General features: G+C 38.7%; 4 protein-coding genes across 4 annotated transcripts; 2 read left to right on the top strand and 2 right to left on the bottom strand.

The window, feature by feature from the left end:
• Window positions 1-22: 22 nt before the first annotated feature.
• LOC18012502 (beta-ureidopropionase) lies at window positions 23-2,151 on the bottom strand. Its single transcript, XM_006394097.2, has 6 exons — window positions 1,870-2,151; window positions 1,515-1,622; window positions 1,243-1,431; window positions 939-1,166; window positions 638-862; window positions 23-532 (listed from the first exon to the last, which is right to left on the bottom strand). The coding sequence occupies exons 1-6, from the start codon at window positions 1,978-1,980 to the stop codon at window positions 167-169; spliced, it is 1,227 nt and encodes a 408-aa protein (XP_006394159.1). The 5' UTR covers window positions 1,981-2,151; the 3' UTR covers window positions 23-166.
• A 120-nt stretch (window positions 2,152-2,271) lies between these two features.
• Window positions 2,272-8,860, top strand: LOC18012501 (KH domain-containing protein HEN4). Its single transcript, XM_006394096.2, has 7 exons — window positions 2,272-3,003; window positions 3,337-4,275; window positions 4,379-4,648; window positions 5,062-5,496; window positions 5,760-5,836; window positions 5,924-6,035; window positions 6,538-8,860. The coding sequence occupies exons 1-7, from the start codon at window positions 2,398-2,400 to the stop codon at window positions 6,700-6,702; spliced, it is 2,604 nt and encodes an 867-aa protein (XP_006394158.1). The 5' UTR covers window positions 2,272-2,397; the 3' UTR covers window positions 6,703-8,860.
• Window positions 8,861-9,029: 169 nt separating this feature from the next.
• On the top strand, window positions 9,030-10,548 carry LOC18012840 (uncharacterized protein C6C3.02c). Its single transcript, XM_006394095.2, has 5 exons — window positions 9,030-9,161; window positions 9,499-9,555; window positions 9,655-9,738; window positions 9,848-10,017; window positions 10,272-10,548. Exons 1-5 carry the CDS (start codon window positions 9,140-9,142, stop codon window positions 10,368-10,370), a joined length of 432 nt encoding a protein of 143 aa, XP_006394157.1. The 5' UTR covers window positions 9,030-9,139; the 3' UTR covers window positions 10,371-10,548.
• A 112-nt stretch (window positions 10,549-10,660) lies between these two features.
• Window positions 10,661-15,242, bottom strand: LOC18012878 (oligopeptide transporter 4). The gene is made up of 5 exons (XM_006394094.2): window positions 14,664-15,242; window positions 14,056-14,153; window positions 12,034-12,597; window positions 11,699-11,951; window positions 10,661-11,613 (listed from the first exon to the last, which is right to left on the bottom strand). Exons 1-5 carry the CDS (start codon window positions 15,138-15,140, stop codon window positions 10,816-10,818), a joined length of 2,190 nt encoding a protein of 729 aa, XP_006394156.1. The 5' UTR covers window positions 15,141-15,242; the 3' UTR covers window positions 10,661-10,815.
• Window positions 15,243-15,399: the final 157 nt, after the last annotated feature.

Below are 15,399 nucleotides of genomic sequence, written 5' to 3'. Positions count from 1 at the left end.
TGAACCGGTTCGATTATAAGAGTAAAGGAAAGGCCTTTTGGCAACAACTTTATTCATATAAAGTATACACAGAGACGCAAACAGATTTTCTTTTACTGTTACACATAATTTCAAAGTTCCTTCTTTTGAGGATTCACAGATACAAGTACAATTGGGAATTTTTTTTTTATGAAGAATTCTTGTGGAGCATTGGGTCAGAGACAACTTGAGGCTTGAAGTCTGGCTTTATGTAGCTAGTGAAAAGATCGGCGTAGACTTCGTATCTTGCAGTCATTCTAAATCCCCATTTGTCTTTATATTGCCGGCAGAGATTGAGATCCATGTCTGAGATCAATAACCCATCTTTGTAACGGGACAAAGATGGTGTGCACGACGCATCCGGTGCAGAGAAATGGCTTGATCCATAGAAATGCCCGAAATCATTGTGTTGCGGTTTCCCATCACCTGACGTGAAAGCATTTGGGAACACTTCAGTTCCAACTCTGTTAATGGATCCCACAAAGTAACTGTTTGCTATTGCAGCATTTCTTGCCTGAGTTTTGAAGGAACCGATTAAAATGTCAGACCATGTGATCATATATAGAGACTAGAGAGCATCAAACTGGGGCAAAAAAATGGAGAATCAGGACTTAAAAACCTCAATAGGCCACATTGGTTCACTGAGTTCACCAACAGTTGCTGAAGGGTTGAAGACAATCTCGGCCCCGTTTAGACCAAAAGCTAACCAATTTAGAGGATGGTGTCTTCCGTAACATATGTTAACTGCAATTTTTCCAAACACCGTCTCAAACACAGGATGGCCCGTGTTTCCTTCCATGTAATAGGTGCTCTCGTTAAAATCTCCTACTCTCGGTATGTGGTTCTGCCAGACCAAGCAATATAAAATTAGCTCAGAAGAGAAAAGAAGAAGGAACAACAGATATGTAGCGCAAGTTTACCTTTCGATGCTTCCCAATGATATTTCCGTGATTCCCTATAATCACAGCGGTATTCCAAAGTACTTCGCCGTGATCAATATCTCTTTCGAGAATTGGACTCACAATCACCATGTTATACTTTTGGGCTAGTTCTTGGAGAAACTTTATTGATTCGCCATCAACAGGCTCTGCAAACTCACACCATCTCTTCTCCCTAGTACAAAATGCAAATGGCATAGTCCAAGCTTCCTATCGACAGAACCATTTCTCAAAGTTAAAACAGTTAACTAATAACTTGTAAAAGAGAAAGCAAATGGAGGCAAACCTGCAAGCAGAGTATGTTAACACCAGCAACACCTGCAGCGTCAATTATTGGCTTCAACTTGTCGAATATACCTCTTTTTTGGTCCGGAAAAGGAGCAGTAGTTGGAAGAGCGATGGAGTTTTGAATGAGACCAACTCTGACCACTCGAGGATTTCTCATTTGCTCTTTATCAGCGGAAAAGCTAGCAGACTAGAGAGTAATGAGGCCAAAACATAATTTCAATCAACGATTCGATCTAACATTATGACTAACAGGGTAAAATGAGTACCAACCTGGAGATCAAAATCGTGTTTTGAAGAGAGTGCTCTTGCAGAATCTGGCAAAACAATCTGTTCAAGCGGTCTACCACAGTTACTTCCAAGGAGCAATCGGCTTACCTCCTGCAAATCAAACAATCAACGATCCATTTTTTTCTTAAAGTCTCAGTTTTTCGAGCAACATAACTAAACACTACAAATCCAACAAACATTCAAATTGGAGGCTAATCAAGAACACTGGTATTAACGCAAAGCAAAAGTCAACGCAAGGAGCAAAGTTGGCGAGATCAAATAGAGGGAACCTCACTAAACTCTCCGAGATCATATACCAAGAATCCAAAGTAGTAAGTAGTTTCTAAGGATACTTCACCTGATAGAGTTCAGGCTTCAGATTCGCGGATAAGAGTTGATGCAGCGAATCATATCCACAAATCGAACCGTCGGCAACCGCTTCTCCGTTTTCAAGAGTTTTCTTATCCATTTTTTCAAGAGTTTTCTTCGCTGGGAAACACCTTGTCAATGTTCAATCACGAAACTATGATATGACAAAAATGATCAATTTATTTTATTGGATTGGTTTATTTAATCAGGAAGCCTATAATTTGCCAAATCATTTTCGGGAATCGGAATCTCAACGAATTAATACAGTCTGTCTTGATAATTTCCTTTTTTACACGCAATGCTCCAATGAACTTTGGTTTTATAATTTCGGTTCGGGTTTGCCGGTTATAAAACACCTATTAAAACGGCATCGTTTAAAGCGACGCGATTAATGCGCTTCTTCGGTGCAAGTTAGCAACTTAGCGTAGAGACTGCGACAATCTCCTGACAATCTCTTCGCCGGGAACCGCCGTGACAAGGTTAGAGAGAGAGAGAGAGAGAGAGGTAGGGAGGTGTCATGGAACGAAACAGCTTTCGCTATCCTACAGAGAAGAGATCCGGAGCGATCGATCCGGGTTCAGGGTTCGGATCTTCCAAAAGGGTGAAGACGCATCACGCGCAGCTGCTCTCGCCTCTGGTTGTACCGGTGGGACACGCGTCGTTTCGATTGCTCTGCCCCTTGTCGCAAGTCGGTGCGGTGATTGGAAAATCCGGAAGCGTGATCAAACAACTCCAACAGTCAACCGGAGCTAAGATACGGGTCGAGGAGCCCCCGTCTGGGTCTCCGGATCGGGTCATCACGATCATATCACAAGTGGATTCGTCGTCTAGGGTAAAATTAGGTGTTGATAACAATGCGAACGTAGAGGCAGAGAAGATGGAAGAGGAAGTTGAGGTATCTAAAGTACAAGCAGCGTTGATTCGGGTTTTCGAAGTTTTAGCCGCGGAAGCGGATAGTGCTACGGTCGTGTGCCGATTGTTGACGGAGTCTAGCCATGCGGGTGCTGTGATAGGCAAGGGTGGTCAAATGGTTGGGAGCATTAGGAAAGAAACTGGCTGCAAAATTGCGGTACGGACTGAGAATTTGCCGATTTGCGCCGATACTGATGACGAGATGGTGGAGGTACGAACTTGTGTTATATTAGCTTATTGTTTTCCGGGATGCAATGTGAATGTCTTCCAAATGTGAAGTTCTAGCTAAAATTGATCGAATTTGTGGCAGTTTGCCAAATTGAGTTCTCAATTTTGCGTCTAAGCTGCTTTCTTCAGAGTCTAGCTGCCTTTTTCTCTCCGGCTTCGTTTCCAAGTTTTTATCAGTCATTAGAACATTTTTTTATGCGTCAAATAGAAACTATGAGCATCTCTTTGGAGAGAAGGTCTAAGCTACTTTATAGATGCTTGTTGTTGCAGATTGCATTGTATATTTTCTCATCGTGAGTAATCAACTGTGTGGCAGATTGAAGGTAATGTTATCGCTGTGAAGAAAGCTCTTGTATCTATCTCCCGCTGCCTTCAAGATTGTCAACCGGTGAACAAGATAAGGGTGGTTGGAAATAGACCCCTTGAAAAAGAGATCCAAGCATCTTCACATAGGCCCATAGAAACAATTATTCAGGAGTCTCTTCCTAGGTCCGTTGAAGATTATGATTATAGAACGAGAACAGCTGACATGTTTCCTCGGGGCACTTTTGCTCGACCTAATGATGTGATTCCTCATGATGCTTTGCATCATAGGCATATCGAGGTGGTTCCTCAGGGAAATTTACGCAGGCATATTGAGGCAGAACGGCAAGATGCTTTGCACAGGCATATTGACGCGGAACGGCAAGATGCTTTACGCAGGCAAATTGAGGCAGAACGGCAAGATGCTTTACGCAGACATGTTGATGTGGCTCCTCAAGAAACGTTATACAGGCCTTCGGATGTTGTCAGGGGCGATGTTTTCCGACAGCCTAGAGAGGTGGATGATTCTCATGATTCCTTGCATAGACCTTTCGAGATGGTTCAACGTGATGCTATGGGCTTCCCTCTTGAGTCGTATCCACGTGATGCTTTTGGGAGGCGTATTGAAACAATCCCGCAAGAAACTCTTCGTCTGCCAACTGCGGATTTTCTTGCACATCGTTATTCCACTCTAGATACACATCCTCACAGCAATACTACTTCTGCTTCAATGACTAACGCTGCTACCAAAAAACCACCTCTGTCAGAAGTGGAATTAGGGAACCAAGAAGTGGTTTTTAAGTTACTTTGTTCCATTGAAAATGCTGGCGGAGTTATCGGGACAGCGGGTAAAGTTATCAGGACGCTTCATAGCGAGACAGGTGCCTTCATAAATGTGGGAAATACACTTGCTGACTGCGAAGAACGTTTGATTTCTGTTACTGCACCAGAGGTTGGTCTTTTTGATCTCTTCCCATTTTCATGGATGCTTTTGTGGTATTGTCCTATCTATTTTGCTAATCTTGTTTAATAATTGTTGCTTGTTCATCATGTAGAACCCTGAATGTCAAAGCTCGCCAGCTCAGAAAGCTATTATCCTAGTTTTTACTAGATTATTTGAGCTTGCCACTAAAAAAATCCTAGACAATGGCCCAAGAACATCTATCACTGCACGGCTTGTGGTCCCAACAAGTCAGATTGGTTGTTTGCTGGGCAAAGGAGGTGTTATAGTTTCGGAAATGCGGAAAACCACTGGGGCTGCAATTCAAATTTTGAAGGTTGAGCAGAATCCAAAATGTGTCTCAGAGAACGATCAAGTTGTGCAGGTACTTAGATCATTTGTTGATTTTATGGTTATGGTAGATATTCCACTTGAAAGGTATCAATTGGTTAAAAATTCTAATGTGATCTTGACAATCTCTCATATGATTTGTGAAGCATAATTTGGAATCAGTGTTAGAGCTTTGCTTTTCATTACCGAATTCGTTTTGATCTGTATTAATGCTTGTTATAAGTTTGTGGTATTTAGTTAAAAAATTAAAGTATCCATGCAAACAGAGAGAATCAAATTTTTGCAATCAAAATTTTGCACTTGCTGTAACCATGGTTTGGGTATTAACTTGGGAAATTTTTGTTTTAACAGTTAAATTACAAATGACACAGTTTTCAAATTATTCTTTTTGTAAGCATCATTGGTCTTAAGTTGTCTGTCATAAACTCATTCTTTGCTGGCTAATAGATTTCAGGAGAGTTTCCAAATGTGAGAGAAGCCATTTACCATATTACGAGCAGGCTACGAGACAGCCTTTTCTCCAAATCAATGGGAAATTCCGTAACCAAGAGCAACTCCACCTTAACTACAGAGAGAATGTACCACCGACAATCAGATAATCCTCTGTCTATTGGGTCTCATCAAACCTTTAGTCATCCACCTACCACCTCTACAAGTCTGCACAGAAGATCTGAGGATTCCTTTTTAAGTGGGTCTCATTCAGTTGTCAACTATTCGAGATCTGTTGGCACAGATCCTTACTTAAGACCGGAAGACCCGATTCCTGACAGGTTTATTCCATCATCAGGCTATTCTCCTAATTTTGGTCCGCGGTCCACTATGGACCACAATGATATCTCCCATCACTTAACTGAGACCGCATCGCGTATGTGGGCATCCCCGGTATATCTCCATCCTTCCTGTATTTTCCCATTCTCTACTTTCTGGTGAACATAAGTACTTTTCGACCTTTTTTCTTTTTTTCGCTATGCGCCGCTCCGCCAGCAAGGAGTGCCACGCACAAGCAGAGCGAAGGGGTTTAGAGGGTTAAATCTGCCCCTACACATACAGATTTTGGATATTTCTGTGCTCCGTCGAAGTTAACAAAGACAGAGTTTGTGATTCTATTTTAACTTATGTAGCTGATATACATAGTCTTTATGCAGCCGCCAGCAGCTCCAAGAGGCTTATTTGATGCCAGTGGCGGATTATCTTCGGCAAGGGCTGGCCTTGTACATGGCAGGTAAAAGCTCAACAGTTATGGAAAGTTATGTGAGATTACCGCTATTTAACTTTGTGTATGTAACTTGCTGGGCTTAATCTTTTCCAGTGGACACAAATCTGCCATCGTTACAAACACAACTGTAGAAATTAGAGTTCCAGAAAATGCTATTAGCTTTGTGTATGGAGAGCATGGCCACAATCTGGAGCAACTGAGACAGGTAAGACATTTTTGCTTACGAATCTTTTCAGGGTTGCCCAATAGCGACATTAAAAGGTGTAGGTAATGAGTTATTGCTCCACAAGAGCAGCCATAGGTTTTAGTTTCTGTTGGTTTCTCTTAGTCCTTGAAATCATATACCAAGATTCAGTAACGGTTGAAAAGAAAACAAAAATAAACTCTAGGCTAACTAAAAAGAAAGCATGCAAAAACAAAATCCATAAGTGCGAACCATCATGCGACCCTTAATCTAGGTCTATAGGAATATTATATCCCCCCAACGATAAGATAACTTTACTCGAAAAAGTGATTTAAGTCACGAAGCCTCAGTACCTTTCTCAAGTTCTCGAACCTTTGCTTATAAGCCCATCGTTCAGTGTTACAACTTTGAATTTTCATATAGGCTTGTGTAGTCTGAGAGATGATCAACTACAAACCAAAACAGTTCAGTGTCATAACCACTTTAGCATAGCTTATATACCATTTGATGTTTGTTCAATCAGATATCGGGTGCGAGGGTCATAGTCCATGAACCTCCTCTAGGAACCAGTGACAGGATCATTGTCATATCAGGGACACCTGATCAAACCCAGGCTGCTCAAAACCTCCTTCATGCCTTCATCCTTACAGGTGAAACCGCATTGTCCAAAAAATACAACCTAAACTAGAACCACACAGTTTTCACCAAACAAAACAAAAAATAAAATAAAGGAGCTCACACTTGTTACTTGTTTTAGTTAATCTCTTTTGTTTTTGGTTTGGATCTTTTGAACTCTTGTACATCATCTTTTTCAGTTGAAGTACTTTGATGGAATCAGTTCGATGTCTTACTCTAAATTTTCTTTCTTTTTATCACACATTGTTACCACATAGAATTGAGATTTGATTAAAAAGACCTAGAGGAAGAGTCATTGCTATAGAAACTGTGGTCTCACGAACTTAATAACTTTTTCGGTAGAAAATCTTCACAAAAGAAAAACTTGAGAGCAGTAATATAGTTTTGCTCGGATAATCGCAATATACTTGACTGTTCTTTCTGTTTCAGCTTGTCGCACCATCTTTAGCTATGAAAATGGTAGAAAACTTGCAGCATTTTTGCTCTGAAAGTGTTCCATTAACGAAACCAATAAAATGTTACCTTTAAGAGAGTTTCACTTTAAGGTTTTATGAGACCCTGGACTTTTTTTAAGGGAAAAATACCAAAAAATACTCATTTATTTAATTTTTGGAAGAATCACCCATGAACTTTTAGCGTTGTCAGAAACGCACACAAACTATTTTTTCGATGCATAAAAATACATAAGTTTTTTAAAGTTTCATTTTCCCCCTCTGATTTCACGGTCGCTAACAGACATAACGGAATCAATAATCAGCGTTAATTTTTTGTAAGAAAAAATGCTAAAAAAATACATCAACTATTTAATTTTGTCAGAAACCCACACAAACTTTTTGCATTGCTAGAAATCCACACAGACTATTTTTTTAATCTATAAAAATACACAAACTTTTTAAAATTTCATTTTCCCTCCTCAAGTTTCATGGTCATTATAGACATAACATAATCGAAAAACTGCGTTAATTTTCTATAACACGTGTTAAAAACTGTCAAATTAATACCATTATTACCTTTAAAAAGAAAAACCTAAACTCTAATTTTTTTCTCTTACTATTTCAGAAATTGAGTGAAATCGGTTGAAAATGTGGTTAATAGACCAATAAATCATGTTTAGAACATATACATCATCTCCTCGAATTGCTCTTATTAGTCTTATATATCACAACACACAATGTTTCCGACTCGATTTATACTACCAACCATATTTTTCAACCGATTTCACATAGTTTTTAAAAGAGAGAAAAAAATTAGGGTGTAGATTTTTCTTCCCTAAATCGATTTGAAGATTTTCTAAGGATAACAATGATATCAATCCTAGAGTAGTTAGCACGTGTTACAAAAAACTAACATAACGACCGTGAAATTTGAAGAGGGAAAATGGAATTTTAAAAAGTTTGTGTATTTTTATGGATTAAAAAAATAGTCTGTGTAGATTTCTGGAAATGCAAAAAGTTTGTGTGGGTTTCTGGAAAAATTAAATAGTTGATGTATTTTTTTAGCATTTTTTCCTACAAAAAAATTAACGCTGTTCATTGATTCCGTTATATATGTTAACGGTCGTGAAATCAGAGGAGAGAAAATGAAACTTTAAAAAAATTTATGTATTTTTATGCATCGAAAAAATAGTTTGTGTGAGTTTCTAGCAATGCTAAAAGTTCATGGGTGATTCTTCCAAAAATTAAATAAATGAAGTATTTTTTGGCATTTTTCCTTTTTCTTTAATTCACATTCTCGAAACCTCTTTTTGTCAGTAGCAAAACTACACAATACAAGATGAAATATATTATAAGCACTCCTCTACACTACTCACAATCAGTAATCGTATTGATAGAAATGCAAAGTTGAGATTTCATGTGTAAAATTGGTCGTCACGAAAGCGAAAACACTCGAAATTTGGGTGAATCTAGAGTGTTTGCTCTATACCTCGAAATATTGGTATGTTTTGTACTCTACGTTTGTTCGATATCATCCAAAGAGGAAGATCCTCATCCTCCATGGAGATAAATCAACCAGTCAGGGTCAGAATCAGATGAGGAGCTCATACAAACATACCCAAGCGATAATAAGCTTTGAAGACGATGCCGTTTTTCTATCTATTTCACACATTTGTACATGCTATTTTCAAAATATCTTGTAATTTAGTGTTAACGAAGAAAAAAAATCCTTGTATTTGATGGACCTGCGACACCAAAAAAGGCAATAAAAAATTATTGGACTTGAAATGAAGCCCATGTGTTTTTTTTTTCAGCATGAAGCCCAAGTTTTTTTTTAATTTAGGTTTTAGCCGAAAAGCTTTCCTAGTTTATAGAAATAAAAAATCGGTTAACAACCAATTAAAATCATACACGTATACATCACCGCATGGTCTTGACCCGGCTCCGTCTCCCTTCATAAATAAATTACCGCCTCCGGAATTGAGGACGCATATCAGCTTTTTTGCAATCTTCTCCTCTGTTTTCATTTCTTCGCCGTCTTTCTCTATACACAAAATGGGTCGCCGTAGCTCAGGAGGTAAGTTTTCGCTTTCTCTATTTTTCTAGATCTATTAGATTCTATGGATTTGGATGATGACAAAACTGTCGTGTTCTTGGTCTGGGTTCGTGTGTGCCCGATCTAGGGTTTACCGGTTGGTTGATTGGTTTTTTTTTCAATGTTTCCCGTATGACGGTTTATCATCGAAGATACGCTTCAGAGAGTGAAATATTCTAAACTATAAGGCGTATTTGGTTCTCTTAATTTGTAGAAAACTCGAGATACGGTTGTGATCCATTACATTTCTCGATTTGTTTTCCTCTTGGGGTGGAATTATTGTCCTGAGATGCTCATTTCTTGTTGTTGTCGTTCGCAGGAAGATCTGCTCCTCGTCCTCGCCCTGCTGCTGCACGCAGCCCTGCGCCTCAACCTGGTAATTCTAATTTGTCCGCTGACTTTTAGCTTTGAATTAATCAATCCAATCCAATCCACTCGGTGCGATTATTTACTTTTATTTCTGGGTTTTCTTCAGTACACCGTGCACCTCCTCCAGCTCCAGCTCAGGCGAGCAGTGGTGGTGGCATGCTTTCCGGCATTGGTTCAACTATAGCTCAGGGTAAATTAAAGGCGCCAAATGCATTTCTTTGTCTAGACTAAAAACTGTTTCTTTTTTGTTGTTGTCTGGAATCGTCTTTCCTCACCTGTTCCTTGTTTTTGGGAACTAGGTATGGCTTTTGGTACCGGAAGTGCAGTTGCACATAGGGCTGTGGATTCTGTGATGGGCCCACGAACCATTCAGCATGAAGCTGTTGAGGCTGCCTCTGCGTCCGCAGCTCCTGCGAGCAACAACATGTTTTCGAGTTCCTGTGACATTCATGCTAAGGCTTTCCAAGATGTAAGTGCTCACTCTTTTACTCTTTTGTTTGTCCCGGATTCTAAATGCATTAGAGCGGAACAAGACATGATGAGACATTTGATTTAACTAGTTCTTATCTTAGCCTAAGATATTTGCATCATTACTCTGCTAAACAATGATGGATGAAAAACACTAAATGTGATGGGAATAATCAGTAAAAATAGGGTTGGATAAATCGATAAAATCCAAGGCAATGTCACTGATTTCTGGCCTTTTGGTTTTTATTGATGCAGTGCATCAGCGGCTATGGAAGCGAGATTAGCAAGTGTCAGTTCTACATGGACATGTTGACTGAGTGCAGGAAGAACTCCAGTTCCGGTATTGGTGCCTGAAGTTTCATTTCTTTTCTCTCAAAATTATTCAGCTCTAATATGCTGAGAATTTGGATATCCTCAAATAACAATTTATTTCCAGAACCAGAAACTGCAAAAGTTTGAAGTCTTTGTGGTTTTCGATTGTAAGACTTTGGGTTCTTTCCCTTTCTTAATCAAATAATGCATTATTGATAATGGATTGGTTATAAAGCTTTCTCGTTTATTTTTACCAAAAACGAAAGAACAAGTATCTTAATCTTGTAAGTCAAATGTTATCCAAATTAGGTGCGAATATAGTTTTTCGTATGTTTTTCATGGAAAACAAGCTCTGAAGAGCTATAAATTTTTTGAGTTCTATGGACCTTTGGTTTATGGTACAATTTGAGTGAGTTTCGGTTACTTTATTTGTTTATAAATGGTGATATCATACATTCTTGTAACACACTAATCAAACATATAAAGATCATTTAACCGGACAACCATCAACAATTACTCCTCTAGCAGTTGGACACGTGGCTAGATCACAATGTTCACCTCTTGTTCCCCACCAATCCAAAGTCTTCTCCTCCATCCCTACCGAGAAGTACAACAAAACCGCCATGAACGCTACACCAGCGTCCATCGCAGCTGACAGCACGTAGTTATACCTCTGCCACCAACTTTTCCGGTACCGGAACACAAACAAGTTGAATATCGTCCCGACCAAAATCCACGAATTGTAGTTAACCGCCGTTGCAGGTGGCATCATTGCGGTTGCTCCTAGAAGAACCGGGAGATTCACAAGTGGAATCCAAGAACGTTTTGGAAACGCTTTGTGGCATAACCACACTATTACCGGTCCTATCGCACCACCAAGGAAAAACCAATTCATGGCAGCGTAGTTTCCTTGAGAGCCAAAGATCCGTTTTGGTCCGACCAATCCCCAAATGACCGATGCATCGAAGAAAACACGGTCACCGGGACATGTCCATGGACTGTTTGGTGGTAGAAGCTCTTCTTGACATATGTTTTTGATAGAGTTTAGTTGCCACCATGCGACCGTTATGTTGATTGTTCCAGCAAGAATTGTACCGATGAATTGAACCAAGAACATGGATCTTGGTGGGATCTTCATGTAGTGGCCAAGTTTGAAGTCATTCAAGAAAGAGACAGCTTGTGCCATACTCATGTATCCATAGACTTTGAAGCATACATTTGCGATGGGCCGTCCCGGGTAGATGATTCCCATTGCGTACTCCGTTATTATATTCAACCCTGGTGTCTGCAATAAATGTTGAAAAATGATTACCTCGTTGCAAGAAAAAAGAAAGAAAGAAAGAAGAATAACCAGTACTAGTATTGCTTACTTGGTTGGTTGTTGCGGTTATGATGCTGATGGGAAGTGTGAAGATGAAAGCCATCGCACTTGCGAACACAAGTCCCCACCAAGGCATTTGAACCTCATCGTTCAAGAAAACACATAACGCAAGAGAGACAAGAAGTGTAGAAGCCAACATTGAGTAAAACCACCATGAAGGTATGTCCTTATATCTCTTCATTAACCGAGTGTGTATATCTTCTTTGCCTTTGTACGAAACCCGAAACCTCTCCGAAATTTCCCTGTTGATGATGACATATATTTATATATTTAGTATTGATGCCACATATTATACTTTTGTGATGCTTACATATTTTTACGTACCTGCCATAGAAGAGAGCTACATGAGTGAGTGTAGAAGCAATGGTGGCGAAACCAAGCCCATAGCTAAGAGCAAAGAACATGCTCAAGTTGATCCTTCCTTGTTGCTCATACTTGGCTACATCAAGCTCGAACTTATTATTCACGATCGCAGGAATATCGTACTTCTGACCAACCGATGTGAACAGATGCGATGAGAATATAGGAAACCTCTTAGCGTGGTAAGAGTCAAAACCCCAATACGCTAAAGGCAAGACGAGGTAGATCAAAAGAACATAACCGATGAAAACATTGGCGATGGCGAAGAACGGGCTGATGAGTGGACTGAACAAGAAAGAGGCAACCGCGGTCCAGTCGAGTGTAAAGGCTCCAAGACCGAGTCCTCTCATTCCCGAACCAATCTGTTGAGCAGTGACTGATCTTGGGAACGCCCAACATATCCATGAGATGCTCGTCAGTGTTGTGAATAGATAGCCAGGGACTATGTACCATCCAAAACTGCATACTAATGCTATTACAAAGAATTTTGCTCTCGTCATCCTTTGCTCATCCTTCTCATGCAGTGCCCTACGCATACAAAATTTTGTTTTTTCATTTAAAATCAAGTATTCCTTAATTATATGACTACGAGGATTTTCGACAAAGCAACTACACACTTGGGAATTTGCAATATTTATGTGAAATGTGTGTTTGTTATCAAGAAATGTTTCTATAATCACATCGATATTAATCAGCAAAACGATGATCAATTAATTATCATGAACTGAGTTATAGCATATTAATAATTATCAACATTTTAATTCAATTGTAGGGTGATTATTTCTAAGAGTCTACAACGGATTAAGCTTTTGACCAAGTCTTCTAAAAATAAAATTATACTTCGGTTAGCTAGTACTTCTTTGAATTTTAGTGGATCTTGCCTCCTGGTAGCAGCAACCCATTTTCATTAATTAATTATCTGATAAATACTTAGATATCTAAGGGTATCGTAATCTCCCATTAATTACATGTTGAATAGTAAATATGCATAGACCCACCATGTGCAATCTCCACCACAGCCATATATTAGATTGGACAATTAACTCTATTTGCTGTAATAATAAAGACGATCGATAAGTAACGTGTGTATGTTCTCTATAAAAGCTTTCACAAATAAATGAATGTTTAGAAAAGTAAACATTTATATATGTTTTCCTTTGGCATAATTATGAAGTGTGGAAAGGTTAATCAGCTTGTTGACCAGCGAGTGAGTAAGTAAGCTAGTCATATATACTTACGTAGACGAAAAAGACCGCCATGTATACGGCTTACTTATTCATTCCCTTTTAAAAAGAAAGATTTAAAATTATTTTTTCTACTGAGATATACATATATTAGCGGACTATGTATGTAAATGCTTTCGGTCAATCTTGTAGATCGAATTCATGCTCCATAATCAATGGATGGCATACATATACTAGTCCACAAGCGTGAAGCGTGGACCATAATTTTGGCTGGTGTCTATCATTATTATATCCTATTTTTTTCATACAAAATAAGATAATGTTATTATATTTTTTATATTGACCAATGACCGCAATAACGAAATCTAAATCTTTAACTCAGTGAGAGGGTTGAAAATCACAGAAGAAAATGGTGTGAAAATTGGAATATAGCAGAGGAAAAATCAATGAGAGTTTGCCCGCTAGTGGACTCAAATTTGAAGAAAATATCTTGCTACACGATCATTGTTTATTATATTTTTGTAATTTTGTGGTATTGTAAAAAATATTTTCTCTCTGATTTCTTGGGAAAAAATAGATACGGATAAGCTTTGTATTTATATACTCGACACACTTAGATGCAAAGAAGAAATTGTTTTTTACTTATGAACTAAAACTTAAATTTATAAAAGTAAAATCCTAAAGTTGGTTTCTCACACAGATTGATGCTAATGCTTACAATGTTATGTAGCTTATTGCAAAAGAGGAATAGAATTAGTACTAATTAATACTTTTTATTAGTTAAGAAGAGTAGAAAACGCACCGAAACAGGGAGACTTGAACCAAAGTGCTAGGCCACCACATGTGAGCCGGTTCGACCACATATTTCCTTAGTAAACCGGCCCACCCGTATCCCAATACCTACGATTATGTATTTTGTAAATTTATAAAATATTATCTACAACAAGTATCAATAAAAAATTACAATCAAATGACATCGCCAATAATGTCAAGCAAACGGACAAATTTTCGTTTTTAAGCAAAAGTATCTCATTTCTTTCTCAACGATATATATCTTGTTTACAAAATATTCTCTAAATAGAGTATAAGAAAATTTCTCTCGTAAAGTTACTTATTTAAGTCATATATTTTCGAGTGCTGACTGCTCAGAATTCCAATTTAAAATGGCAATTTTGTAAGTTATTCAACCGATAAGGTTGAAGTAGAGAAACAAGAACTTTTTTTTTGTCGACCAAATATGAACATTAAGACGTAACTTTTCTTGATTTTTCGTAGTTTTTCAACTAGTTGTTCCCAATCTTCAACTATTTAGTTACGTTCCATTACTCTCATATTAATTAGTATTATTATTATAAACTAATAAATATATAACAACTTGAGAAAAAAATGATTAAAAGTTAGATTACGTACCTGGGTAGTGATGATGAGGAGCCAACCGGCAACAAAAGAAATATTCCGGCGATAGAAAGCTTTAATAATTGTGACGATACCAACCGCATAAGCCGACCCGGATCCGAACGCACTACCCGCATTCGCGAAAATCGAGATCAGCACATGCTCTTTCATGTTAAACGGACCGGGGTTCAACGAGAACCTGGTCGATCCTAATCCGGGTAATCCAAACCGGGTTTTGGGAAGCACCTTGGCCAAGAAATGACCGATGGGGAGTGTGGCCACTTGAACCGTGATTTGAGTGATCACAAGCGGTTCGGTTCGGTACGAGAAGAACTGGTTAAGGAAAGAGAGGAGGGAACATGAGATTATACCTAAGAACCACATCCTAAATGTCCAAACCGGTAGTGTCGGGTCGTCGGTATTTGTTACCGTTAAACGGACTTCTTCAATCGGCGATGTCTCGTCGTCGGATAATTCGTCGGCGATGGCCATTCTGGTGAAGAGGTTAAGTCTTTTGTTTGTTTGTGTGTGTCTGTGTGAGTACTGAGTAAGAAAGAGATCAGAGAGAGAGATATAGAGAGAGCAAGACTAGGAATCTTTATGCGAGACTGACAACGAACAACTCTCTTCTTAATTTTTTTTATTATTTAAATGTATGGAAAATCGAATAAAAGCGGGTTTGAACTTTTGATTAGTTTAAATAAGAATTATTGATTGGCTCTAATGAGTCAACTATCTGAAGTACATCGTT

The sequence above is a fragment of the Eutrema salsugineum genome, unplaced genomic scaffold (genome assembly GCF_000478725.1).
Source record: "Eutrema salsugineum unplaced genomic scaffold, Eutsalg1_0 scaffold_6, whole genome shotgun sequence".
NCBI classification, from domain to species: domain Eukaryota; kingdom Viridiplantae; phylum Streptophyta; class Magnoliopsida; order Brassicales; family Brassicaceae; genus Eutrema; species Eutrema salsugineum.
Note: the sequence above shows the minus strand (reverse complement) of the source record. Positions and strands in the feature narration are given on the sequence as shown.